Here is a 13,880-nt window from a genome sequence, read left to right as displayed (position 1 = left end):
GTTTGTGTGCCTATACAATTATTAGGTGCTTGAATTGGAGTTTGTTGGGTGACACCATCTGTAGTAAGAGGAAGTATGAGTTTTTGTAATATGAGAGCGAAGGTAAAAAATCTTCCCAATATATGGTGATGAATGTTAATTACCGTTGTAAACAACACTCGATTGAGTCAGTCCGTTCGAATCGTTGCATTTTCCATCCGCACAACCTCTAGCCCTTCCTCCAATGTTTTCTTCAAAAACCCGATTGCGACGGGATAGAAGGGCATTTCTCTCGCCATTGGTCACTCGATGTCTATGTATGGTCTGTGCCGCAACCAATTCAGGGGTCTAGACTTCTGGATTTTGAACTACAGTTGTTGCAATGTGGACAGGCGTGCCACCAAATTCAGGTATTTCCATATCATCTAAAGGAGCTTCAGACGATTGAGGTGAAGCAGGGAAAATAATTTAAGGGTTGAAGTGAGGGCTCTCCATAGCAATTGAGTCCGGATGCAAATTGTTGGCTCGGTTTTCCCTCACCATCGTATTGTATTTTTTCTTGCTCTCTTTTCGTTTCACCTCCTTTTCTTGTGGAGTCATCTGCAGTTTTCTTGCAGTATTTTTCTGTGCATACAAGTCACGTCGTCTCTTATTTAATAACGCCTTTTGTTCAGGAGACATTGCAGCCCTTTGTGCTCTTTCTACCTCACGCTTACGCTCTTTTGGACACGTGACAACATTGTTGATGGAAATGGATGCATTTATAGGACCTAAATATAATACAAAATGAACAACAATTGGATTGCGCAGCTCACGTTTCCTTTTCAAACAATTAACATTAATGAAACTACATTGTACCTGGCTGGCTTTAGATCAGGTGATGCATCCGTAATGTCAATCATGCCGCTTTGATCTATACATATATTGGAGTAATCGTCTACATATATATAATAAAATTGTATTAACCTTGTCCTCGACATCATACAAGCATAAGAAAATAAAATTAGTACAAGGAAAAAAGCCCAAATCGATACATGTGTTATCTTTATCAATATGCATGAGTGAGGTGTCTCGATGTAGCCAATCACTATCTTCATCGCCATCATAGTTTTTCATGGTTGATTCAACTCCAACTAGTCAACATATACATCAGTATATATTAAATAAACAAAAAAAATGACAACATTGAATTCATAAACCAAGGTTTACATGTTTTTTCTGATGATATCGTTCACGACGTATTGCACTTTTTCAGACTTTTCTTGATGATACTTTTCCCTAAGTTTTTTATTTTTATCTTCCCTTTGTTCTTGAGTCATTGATGCACTTCGTGCTTTTTCTCTTTCCCATTTACGTTGCACACGTTCATCAATTTGTTCTCGTGAATTTGATGTTGACTGGCCACCTGTTTCAAAATTAGTTGAAAATAACTTAACCACCACAAATAAGTTCAAAGCATCTATGGACATCAGTATAAAACAATTACCACAATTGATGGTGTTTGTCAAGTCTTCAAAAGGTGTACGACCTTCATTATTTTGCATATCTTTCATTATGATCAAATTATTCTCTAAAAGTGAGCAAAATTAGTAGGCATAATACATGTACAACAAAGATGTACACCAAAGACATAATACACAAAAGGTGGAGCTTTGGACAACAAATTGCAGGGCAGTAGCTATAGGAATATTGTTTAATTATTCTTTGGATTCAAAAATAATTACATGTTTTTATAGCCCTATCTCTGAATTACACAAGCAAAGAAACAAAAGCACATAACAAGCACACAGCGGCAGGAGGCGCACAACGGCAGCATGCACACAACAGCATCGCACACAGCAGCAGCATAGACACAGCGGCATTGCATATCAACATCAGGCACAGACCAGATCGATGGAGTACCTTCCCCAGTCTGTTGACGGTAAGTCCATAGAATTCCCCTATAAAAACAAATAGATAAAGGCGACGACAATAAATTATTGCTTTGCATGACACTGAGAACAAAGAAAAGAAGAGTAAAAAAGGAAATGCTTCTAACCAATTTCAGGTTAAAAGAGTACCGTTGTACTTAATGCTGTGTGGATTTTGAACCTGAGCAAGCAATGCAAATTAAGTGAGAGATTTTGTCCGCATAATTTAGAGCCCCCTCCCCCCCCTCCCCAACACACAAGCGACAATATGGGAAGCACTACCAATTGTTGAAGTAGGGTTGAGCAACAGATGATATCTTTTTAAGTTTTAACCCAACACTATATCTCACAGGAAATATTGTTTCACATTTCAAACAAGAGCAATCTATGTGCACCCAAGGCTATTTTACTTACGTTAATTATAGAAGAAGTAAGACATGTCTTGCATTAGAATAGATAGAGCAAATTAGATATGCATTAACACGGTCAACCTGTCACTACCTATGTTATACAATTTTATACAACTCACAACCCAAGATCTTAAACCATTCAATGTGATCCTGATTTACGGAGAGATTGCACATAACAGGTTGTTAACTTGTTATATAAAGGAATACACTGTTGATTTGAAACGTTAATAAGAACCTAGGAAAATTCAAACCTGAAGCAAGATTTTCAATCGTTCGAGTGGACCAACAGCAGTACGTGACCTGTGCAAAACACAAATGAAGTAATTTAGAGCATGCAGGGACACTAATAGTTATCCAGATTCCAGGCCAATAGTTTGTTTAATTTACAAGCCAAAATGAAGCACATCAATGAGCAAAGACCATTTCATCAACATATCATTAAGATATTCCTAGTTCCCATCTGTGTTTTCAGTATGCATCATTTGAAAATGACCGAAACGAATTAAGTAGAGAAATAGTTTAGGCTCTGACTTCAGATGACTATTAAAGCATAATTTGGCTAGTCCTAACAAAGTAACAACGGAAGACTATTAAAGCTGAACGGTGAACACTGACCAAACCAGGAAGACAGCTCGCTATGTCTATCTAGAACACAGTTTTACTATTTCCTTTTAAAAAAACAAATCCATCCCCAGATGAGCAAACTCTGTAGAGCACTGGACGCATCCCTAGCAACAAACTACTGGGATTTAAGGTCCAAAAGAGGACCATTATGGCAACTGGGTCATGAATAACGGCCATGAAGGAAACCGAGGATGATTGGGATTGGGAGGTTTGTGTTTGACATTTTCAAAGTCATCTGTCAGCTACCGAATTCGATGCTGGTATGTTAAATTTGTTGGAAACTATGAAAAGTTGAACAGAATCAGCATGGTATTTGTCATTTCGAGGTGTTTCTTTCTTTTCGTGCTTATCAAGAATCTGAGATGACAGTGACTTAACTATCATTAGATGAGAGTTCTATAATGGCAAAGTAATACTTGTTCCTGCAAAAAATTGTATTCTACATTTCTGCATAAGCCATAGTAAGTTGTAGGCACATGGATTTCAGTACAGCTCCTATTATAGGATCTTGTAGGCCGCAAATGGACTTGGGTTGGTAAAAATAGCTAGTGCATCAGCATGAAAATTGTGAGTGAAGTGTTAATATAAATTTCAATGGACTTGGGTTGGACTTTACTCATTTGGGATGTTAAGATTTTACAAATACTGAAGTAGGAAAAACCATAGGCATAAGTACAATATTCCTGTCAATACTAGAAATAGAACAATCACGAGAGAAAACAAATAACCAACAAGAAATCTCATGCATTGGATCAAAGAGAAGGTATATTACCTCCAAGAGCTTGCCTAACACAGGTCCGGGATCACAAAGATGTTTGATAATTAATGTGCCCTGGATGTGTCGACCAACCTGCAAGCTTTACAGTCTAATAGCCCAATGCCAAACTCTTCTCCCTGTCAAAAGAAAAAAATTCCTTAACCTTAACAATTTAGCTTTCCAGCATTTCAGTAAGCTTCAGAGTTCAGATTGATGCCACACACACCTGATATGTCTTAAGATTATTTATAGCCTTTCCCGCCAATGAATAGACACCTAATGAGTGTTCAAAGCGTGTGTGAACCGCTCCAGGATAGACGAGATATGTAAGACCTGAAAACCATGAAAAAATATGATATTACAACATCAAACACAGTTGACAGTATAAAGTCCACCTCAATTGGATTTTACAAATAAAAGTAAGCATTCTCATAAGTTATTTTGAAAAACTTAACATAATCATCCATATAAATGATTAAAAAGAGTAAAGCTATCTATTTCAATCACTGCATAAGGAACAAATCATGAATCTTGAACATATAACCCTCATCAGTTTTGTCTGCTTGATTTTGTTCATAAAAAAGTTTTTGTCTGCTAGAATGACAAATACATCTTAACTGGAATGCCAAACAGCAAAAAACAAGCAATGGAACTCCATTTAGTTTTCAAAATTTGTCAAAGATTCCACATATTGAGAGAGAAACTGAACTCACCTAGTTGTTTCAAGTCGCGCAACCTAAATAGCATGATATGTTGAAATCAAAAATCATGATTAGGCCATAAAGAAGCTGAATAGATAAATGAGAAGAGGTAATTAACTAAACTCAAGTCACCTCTGAAACTCTTCAGTATCAACAAACTGCAGGGCCAATTGCACAACAAAGACCGAAAAGTTACTATAACCAATTCCTGAATGGCAGCAGAAGTTACATGAATTGCACTGCAGCATAGCCAGTTCCTGAGATATGCTATATATAAGATGTGAGCTTTATTAAGTTTTAACACATCCAAATCTGCAAACAGGTTACAGATACATGCATGAATGCAAACTTCAGAAGCTGTCAAAGCATACTTGAAATCCCAGAGCCGAACCCAATCATGGAAACCCACACCTAGAACAACCGAATGGCACACGCACGTGAGGATAAATCCAAGCCCAGGAGAACCGGAGGAGAAGGAGGACGATGATGACGCAGGATCGGAGCAGGGGAGAAAGCGAGTGAAGGGAAGCGGACTCCAGGCAGCCCCCGGCGTAGATCCTCCCGTCACCGTCTGCCACCGCGAAGCCCGACCATCACTGGCTGTACGGCGCGTGCGCCGCCCGCGCGGCCGCCTCCGCAGCCTCCCTGAGGCGCGCGTCCAGGTCACCGGGGGCGAAGCCATTGGCGGCCGCGGCGACGACGGGATCGCCCAGGGCGTTGTCGTGCGCCTCGAAGGGACGGAGGAGGTGGGACGCCACCATGCGCCACTCGGGCGCGAGGCCCTGCTCGGCATGGCTGGTGACGAGGATCTGGATGCCCGTCGCGCCGCGGATCTCCTGGAGGAACTGGCGGCAGTGGCCGCAGGGCATGTGGAAGACGGCGACGGCGCGCAGCGCGGACTCCCCCGCGGCGGCGGCGTTGGCCACGAGGAACTGCTCCGCGTGGACGGAGTGGCACAGCGGGACGCCGTGGAACTCGACGCTAACGCCGACATAGACGCGGCCGCTGGCGCCCAGCCCCACGGCGCCCACGTGGAAAACCGAGATCGGGACGCGTGCGAGCTTCCTCGCGGACAGGATCGGAGCAGGGGAGAAGGCGAGTGAAGGGACGGGGACTCACACTCCTCCCGCGACGCCACCGGCGACGAGGGACTTGCAGATCACGGAGGCGAGTCGATGCGGATCACGGAGGGTGCCGCAGCTTCTCCGAGTCCCTGCTAGGCGAGGCGATGATGCGGGAAGGAGATCGGGGGTCTGGTCTCTGCGCACGTTGGAAAGGAGAAGGGGATCGGGGGTCTCTGGTGCTCACGGTCAAGATAGGAAAGGGGGAGGGGATCACGGAGGGGATGGGGGGTTTCCAAGTTAACCCCGCAGCGGACGCACGACCGGTTAGCTGACGAAACCAAAAGCGCACCAAAAAAATGTCCCTATTTTAGTCTTTTTAGTTGTAGGAGATAAGAAACAAGTCAAAAAATAACTAGACAGACAAAGAGATTTAAATGGGGACATAAGTTCATATTTCAATCAATATAATTTAGTGTTTACCTGTCTATCATTCAGAACTCATGAATTACTCTTCTCAATTGGTCAACCCACATAGAGTTTTTCTTCTTTAATGATATGGTATTGGTAGCAGCTCTCTCCTGCCTATTATATGAGAAAAAAATCAGACAACTTGTACTCAAGTATGTTTTTTCTATCGATCATTGTGCTCAAATATGTCTAAATTCAATCAGCTGTTATTATATAAAACTAGTGGTCTAACTGTGATGTTATCAAGTAAACAAGCCTTACTGAGAAACATTTTACCTGTTGTAGCTGTGATTAAGCATCATTACCACAACAATCGAAGAAAAGAAATAAGGTGTTTGTTGCCATGCAAAAGTACAAGAAATAAGGTGTTGCCATCAGTACAAGATGATACTGTATACAAGAAAGAAGTAGTCATCAGTGTATTTAAAGATTGCTCTTGGAATTTAAAATATGTAGCTCCTGACGTTATTTTGATGATCTAGTAGTACATCATCAATATTCATACTGACATCTATATATATTTAAATTGGAAATTAAAATATTGTATTTCTCTATCTTTAATTTGACGCTGTGTAGTTCAGAGGAAATAGAACCAAAAGTTATGATTCTCGTTTGGATATATCCTGCCATAGATTCAGTCACGATCTACAAAATGTGTACTTACTGAGCAAGGTACATGTCATTTGAACAAAGGTTTGGTGTATAAAGCTGATGACACAAATGTATAATACCAGGCACGCTACCCTATATTTCCTAGAACGAGCAAGATCAACTATAAGAGTATTCTGTGGTGAACAAACAAAGGAGATGAGAAAGTAACGAACTTACGAGGGACAGAGATCTGTGGCAGGATGGGCCTCGACTGCAACTCTGCAACTGCAAGCGATGACGACGGAGAATCCTTGGTGCTGAATGCTAATACGCAGCTGGTCAGTGGCCTCCTCCTCTGCTATAGTTAACATGGCCGTACTTCAGATCGATTCGACCACAAGCCGCCGGCGCAGGGCTCGCTCTCCAGATCGTTGATGCGATTATTCCACAGCAACTGGCGCTAGACTCGCTAGGTCGACGATGCCGTAGTGTACCACCGCTGGTGGGCTCTCCAGATCAATGTTGCGAGTGTTCCGCGCAGCAACCGTCACCAAACTCGCCAGGTCGACGGTGCTAGAAATCCACCGCCGCTGCCTGGCACACCTCCAACAGCGGCAGAACCGCACGAGATGTGCCATGATCTGTAGGTTGCAGGGGCTGACATCCCCATCGCAAAGGAGGGATGGGATGTACAGCCGCCGCCTGTAGAATGATGCGGGATTCTCTAGGGTTGTGTGGTGTGTGTTTTTTGAGAATGGGTCGTGTGGTGTTGGGATAATGGGATGGATTAGAGGGACTTAAAAAATCGGTCCATCTGCTACGGAAGGAGAATCCGTTGCTATGTATGCGTTAGCAAAGCGGGGTTTGTGTTGTAGTGACTCAAGTTGAAGGTCTTGACTTTGGAGAAACTTATGCACCGGTTGCAAGATTGGAGGCAATTAGAATATTATTAGCCTATGCTTGTGCCCAAAACATCAAGCTCTATCAAATGGATGTGAAGAGTGCATTTCTCAATGGATACATCAATGAGTTAGTTTATGTTGAACAACCTCCCAGTTTTGAAGATGACAAGAAACCCAACCATGTTTACAAGTTCAAGAAGGCATTGTATGGTTTGAAGCAAGCACCTAGAGCATGGCATGAGAGATTGAGAGATTTCCTTCTCTCTAAAGGGTTCAAGATGGGAAATGTTGGCACTACCCTCTTCACCAAGAAACTAGGCAATGACTTGTTTGTGTTGCAAATCTATGTTGATGATATCATCTTTGGATCAACCAATCAAGACTTTTGTAAAGAGTTTGGAAAAATGATGACAAATGATTTTGAGATGTCCATAATAGGAGAGCTTAGTTACTTCCTTGGTCTTCAAATCAAGCAAATGAAGAATGACACTTTTGTGAGTCAAGTAAAGTACATCAAGGACATGATCAAGAAGTTTGGGTTGCAAGAAGCTAAACCAATGAACCCACCTATGGGCACAAATGATCAACTAGGAAGTGATGCAAGTGGCAACATGGTAGATCAAAAGCTATACCGGTCTATGATTGGAAGTTTGCTCTATGTCACCGCATCAAGGCCGGATGTGATGTTTAGTGTGTGCAAATGTGCAAGATACCAAGCTTCACCTAGAGAAAGTCACTTGAAGGCAACCAAAAGGATCTTGAGGTATCCTCAAGGGCACTCATGATGTTGGATTATGGTATCCCAAGGGGTCTAACTTTGAGTTGATTGGATATTCGAACTCCAACTATGGTGGATGCAAAATTGATAGAATGAGCACAAGTGGCACTTGTAAATTGCTAGGAAGTTCTCATGTTTCATGGTCATCAAAGAAACAAAATAGTGTTGCACTATCAACCGCCGAGGCCGAATACATTAGTGCCAGTAGTTGATGTGCACAATTGTTTTGGATGAGAGCTACCTTGAATGACTTTGGAATCAAATTCAAGAATGTGCCTTTGCTATGTGACAATGAGAGTGCAATCAAGATAACACAAAATCCGGTTCAACATTCAAGAACTAAGCACATTGACATAACGCACCATTTCATAAGAGATCATCAACAAAAGGGTGATATTAGCATTGAAAGCATTGGCACCGAAGTCAACTAGCCGACATCTTCACAAAGCCACTTGATGAGAAGAGATTTTGCAAGTTGAGAAATGAATTGAACATACTTGACTTCTCCAACTTGAGAGGAGTGCACCCCCACATTTCTATATGACATGCCTCTCCTCCAACAAAGCAAGGTAAAGATTGGTTGACATAGCATTCGTACTTTATTAAGGAAATGTTTAGAACATATAGACATGTTTGCATGATAATAGGCTCATTCATGAAAATAAAAAAGGATTTGATGTATGTATGGTACCACTATTGAAAGGAATAAATTAAAACTTGAGCACACAAGTAGGGGGAGCAAGCTCATGAGCCATTTGTTGCATTTGTATGTGCACCAACATAATGAGGTGTTGCATTGTAAGTTTAAATTCACTACCCTTGTTTGATTGGTGCTTGCTAGAAATAGAACTTAAATGATGTTTTGAATTCTAGCATAGAGTATTATTTACATGTGGTATATAGACATATAATGTGATCTCACGAGGTATCTTGAGTTTTTGATTTATGTCTAGCTACATTGGTGCTAAGGATGGTATATTGGCTACTCCAATTGGTATCACGCTTGAAAGGTCCATTCTATATACCTTAGCATCATTTTGGTAGTAATAAATCTCTCAAAATTCCAATCCATGCATATGTGCAAGCTTGAACCAAACTCATTGAAGCACATATGTAGGGGGAGCTAGTACTACCAAAACCGAAATTGAAGTGTTTGTCCAATCTTGTTTCATGATCAAAATGCTTTGGACAAGCAATTAAAGTTCATTATGATTTCATTTCATATCTTTGTGATGGTTGTCATCAATTACCAAAAAGGGGGAGATTGAAAGCCCAAGTTTGGTTTTGGTAATTAATGACACCAAGTTGCTAATGCCTTTTGTTTAAGTGGTTTGAGCTAAGCATAGCAAGACATGTGATGAAGGCGCAAGGTGTCATGGAAAGGTGGCCACATGATTACAAAGAGATGAAGCATGAAGTGGAGATCATGATGATAGACAAGGAGTAGAGTGATCAAGGCAAAGGTATAAACATAGGGTTTTACTTTTGATGGTCTAAGTTGAGTAGAGAAGTGATTGACCGGATTTAGGATAGTTAGCCGACTATCAGGAGGGAAAATCATGGTCATCTCTCGAATTAAGTGCTACTAGGTCCATATCTTGAGCATATGCATTAGGATCTAGTAAAGTGCTAACCTAACTCCTTCGGGTAAAATGTTTGTGAAAAGCAAACACACATGCACTTTGGTGTTGGACACTTGGTGGTGTTAGCACATTTGCAAAGGAGGTGGAGTTCCTAGGGTAGAGAGGGGTTTGGGTTCCTCTCTCCCTCCCGCTGAGCTTGCGAGGTGGGATTTGGCGCTTTCAAGAAAATGAAGTGTATTTTTTCTGAGAAACACTCACCGAACGCACTCTTGTTTCCTGGCGCCCTAGATGGCTTGGAGCAGCGGAGGTGTTGAGCTCGTGATTGGAGATTGTTTCGAGCCTCACTAAGTGATTTGTGAGGGGTTCTTGAGCCTTCCCCACGGGATATTGCAATTGGCTACTCTAGTGGATTGCTCGTGTCTTGGAGGATCCCCATCTTGTGAGTGGATGTGCAGATCCCACTGAGGGTTTGGCTTTGAATTGCCAATTGGCTTGTGATCCATCAAGTGGGTGTATCGCCACAATGAGGACTAGCTTGTCGAGAAGCAAGTGAACCTCGGTAAAAAATCTTGTGTCATCTCTTGCCGAGGAATCTCTTGTGATTATGAGTGATTGATTGGATATATTTCTACTCTACAACATTGGTATAACAATCACTCTTCACTCCTTTACTTACTTGCATACCTTGCTAGTTGTGTAGCTTGTTTGGGAGTGTTGTTAGCTTTAGTTGTGCTTTGTTGTTGCGACTTAGTGTTTAGCCTTGTACTAGACATTAGGTGTCTTGCATAGCTTAGTTGAGCTAGTGCTAGAATAGCTTTGCTATTTGTTTTACTAATCAACTTGTCTAGTTGACTTTGTAGAAATTTTAAATAGGCTATTCACCCCCCTCTAGCCATTTGGACCTTTCATGTAGCCATTGAGAAATGCACTTTTCACATCCATTTGTTATAGCTTGATATTATGTGCACAAGCATAGGCCAACGAGATCCTAATTACTTCCAATCTTGCAACTAGAGCATATGTTTCACCAAAGTCAAGACCTTCAACTTGAGTATTGCCTTGTGCTTCCAATCTTGCTTTGTACCTTACAACTATCCCATATTGATCTTTTTTGTTGCGAAAGACCCATCTAGTACCAATGACATTACGATCACTAGGTCTCTCAACTAATTCTCATACTTGATTTCTTTTGATGTTGTTAAGCTCTTCATGCATAGCATTAATCCAATCAACATCTCTCAAAGCTTCATCACTTTGGCTCGATGTGAGACAGAAAAGAGAAATGCTCACAAAATGATGCTAGTCTTGATCTAGTTTGCACTCCTCTTGGAATATCACCAATAATATGATCTAATAGATGATATCTTGCAATATTTATTGGTTGGAGTATTTGCACTTGATTGCTTGCACTTGGTTGATCATGAGATGATGTACTAGCTTGTTGATCTTGCTCCCGAGTACCACTTGTACTAGCTTGAGATATATCATGAGAACCACTAGCTTGCACATTAGAGGTAGGAAGCACTTGATCTTTTTCATCTTCAACATCTATCACCTCTTTAGGCCTTAAGTAACCAATATCCATATTCTTCATTGCATTGGCCAATTGAGTGCCTCTCACATCATCTAGATTTTCATCTTCCTCTTGAGAGCCATTGGTTTCATCAAACTCAACATTATGCACCTCTTCAAGAGTACCACTAGCCAAATTCCAAACTCTATAAGCTTTGCTAGTTGTGGAGTAACCAAGCAAGAAACCTTCATCACATTTCTTTTCAAACTTACTCAATCTAGTGCCTTTCTTCAATATATAGCATTTGCAACCAAAAACCCAAAAATTGGGCTTTCTTCCTTTTAAGAGCTCATACGAAGTCTTCTCCATCACAGGATGACAATAAAGGCAGTTACTATAGTAGCAAGCCGTGTCGATAGCTTCAGCCCAAAAGAAAAGACTCTCATTGTACTCAATCAATATTAATCTTGCCATATCAATTAAGGTTCTATTCTTCCTCTCAACAAGACCATTTGATTGTGGAGTGTTCTTGATGAGGTTGTTCGATAACTAGTGCAACCTAACGACACACACAAGGAGCCAACCACCGTCTCTCTACAGCAGCCCAAAGAACCAACCTACGCAACCTGAATACGAAGATCAGGAGCATGAATTGGGTGCCAATGATGCGGCCGCTTCTATAATCTCCACAAGGGAAAACACAAGAGCAAAGGGGTAGAGAATCTCTCTGGGGATTTGTTAACACACAGCTGAACAAAGTGGTATGTATTCTAATTATCAAAAATCTTGGTTTGCAATAAGTCTTAGGGGATATTTATACTAGCAACAGCCCTGCTAGATAGGTGTAAACTCGAGATAGAAATGAAAAGACAAAGGATGTGAAAAGGCCTCCACGAAATGGCTTCTAAATTGGGAACGCGAGGCTGTTGGTCTTCTCGAACAACTTTTAGTATTTTGGCAATAACTCCGCCTTGAGAAGTCCAAATGATGCACCGTTGGATGCTTTGGAAAGTTAACTTGATGATATTTCGAACCATATAGGCCATGCACCATGACACATTGTAGATTGGTACAGTTTTGCACAAAGATTTGTACCAATTTACTGACGTGACAAACTTGGACGCGACTTCCAGAGCAGTCTTCACCAAACTAACTATATCTCGAGCATACGGTATCCAAAATATATGGAACTTCTTGCATTGAAAAGTAGACTTCTTATTTCCAAAATGTCCTCATTCACCTTCTAGCTTTCGGGAATCGAAAGTTATGATATGTTCTTTAGAGTGGTTGGTTCGGACGTCTAAACCATCAGCACTGATCTGATCGTACGTCTGAACATGCTGGTTCGATTCCTCCTTATTGGGCCGGTCCTCATGGTCCGTTTATTCATTTTTTTTCATATGTATTCCTGATTACAATCAATTTAGAGCACTTAGGTAGTATAACATTCTCAGAAATATTGTAATTGAAATCAATTAGGAATGAATTCACTGGCATGACTTCTTGTAAGTGGCCCTTGAATTGTATCTTTTAGGTTGGATGGTGGATGATTGACATGAGAAAGATCATGCATGGTTGGGATGTCCTCATCATCCTCCCCCTCTTGAAAAAGAGTCGACCTCGACGACTCTGAATCTTCTAGTCCAAAGAATGGTGTTAAGTCAGCAACATTGAAGGTTGTGCTCACACCATACTCTTCAGGAAGTTCAATCTTGTAAGCATTATCATTGATCTTGGCTAGCACTCTGAATGGGCCATCTGCTCATGGCATCAACTTGGATTTGCGCTTCTGTGGAAAGCGGTCTTTATGAAGGAGTATCCAAACTAGATCTCCTGGCTCAAATGTCACCTTCTTGTGATGCTTGTTTGCCCATGCAGCATAGTACTTGGATCTCTTCTCAATTGCTTCTTTGGTCTTCTCATGAATCTTCTTGACAAAGGATGCACGCTTGGACGCTTCCAGGTTACTTCTTTCTTGCAATGGTAGAGGAAATAGATCGATCGGAGCAAGTGGTTTGAAACCATATACAACTTTAAATGGACATATATTAGTTGTAGAGTGTACTGCCCTGTTGTAAGCGAATTCCACATGTGGCAAGCACTCTTCCCATTCCTTCAAGTTCTTCTTTATCAAGGCTCGCAGGAGCATAGAGATTGTTCTATTCACAACTTCAGTTTGCCCATCTGTTTGAGGGTGGCAAGTGGTGGAAAACAGCAGCTTGGTTCCAAGCTTTGCCCATAACGTCTTCCAAAAGTAGCTCAAAAACTTGGTGTCACGGTCTGAAACAATCATCTTGGGCATGCCATGCAACCTTACAATATCCTTGAAAAGTAGAGCTATGTGGGAAGCATCATCGCTTTTATGACAAGGTATAAAACGTGCCATTTTAGAGAATTGATCAACAACAACAAAAATTGAGTCCATCCCCCTCTTTGTTCTAGGTAAACCCAAAACAAAATCCATGCTAATATCTTCCCAAGGAACGCTAGGAATAGGCAAGGGAGTATATAAACCATGGGGGTTCAATTTTGACTTAGCTTTGTGACAGTTGACACATCTTTGCACAAGTTGTTGAACGTCTCTTCTCATTTTTGGCTAG

At 41.2% G+C, this 13,880-nt stretch overlaps 1 protein-coding gene across 11 annotated transcripts; it reads right to left on the bottom strand.

Annotated features, from left to right (window-relative positions):
* On the bottom strand, positions 872–7,264 carry LOC110437687 (mucin-5AC-like). Of its 11 annotated transcripts, none has more exons than XR_002455604.1 (12): positions 6,742–7,264; positions 6,190–6,303; positions 5,926–6,027; positions 4,514–4,648; positions 4,394–4,416; positions 3,907–4,013; positions 3,696–3,817; positions 2,551–2,599; positions 2,018–2,070; positions 1,882–1,919; positions 1,466–1,549; positions 872–1,384 (listed from the first exon to the last, which is right to left on the bottom strand). XR_002455604.1 is itself a non-coding variant. In XM_021466250.1 (9 exons), exon 1 carries the CDS (start codon positions 5,373–5,375, stop codon positions 4,440–4,442), a length of 936 nt encoding a protein of 311 aa, XP_021321925.1. In that variant the 5' UTR covers positions 5,376–5,919; the 3' UTR covers positions 872–1,112; positions 1,189–1,384; positions 1,466–1,549; positions 1,882–1,919; positions 2,018–2,070; positions 2,551–2,599; positions 3,696–3,817; positions 3,907–4,013; positions 4,394–4,439. The 11 variants fall into 11 exon arrangements, 5 of the variants coding, with proteins under 5 accessions (XP_021321925.1, XP_021321924.1, XP_021321926.1 ...); XR_002455606.1 differs by having other exon boundaries at positions 4,514–4,638; XR_002455607.1 differs by having other exon boundaries at positions 4,514–4,589; positions 6,742–7,263.

The sequence above is a fragment of the Sorghum bicolor genome, chromosome 8, assembly GCF_000003195.3.
Source record: "Sorghum bicolor cultivar BTx623 chromosome 8, Sorghum_bicolor_NCBIv3, whole genome shotgun sequence".
Lineage (NCBI taxonomy): Eukaryota > Viridiplantae > Streptophyta > Magnoliopsida > Poales > Poaceae > Sorghum > Sorghum bicolor.
This window is presented reverse-complemented; position numbering and strand designations above follow the sequence as displayed.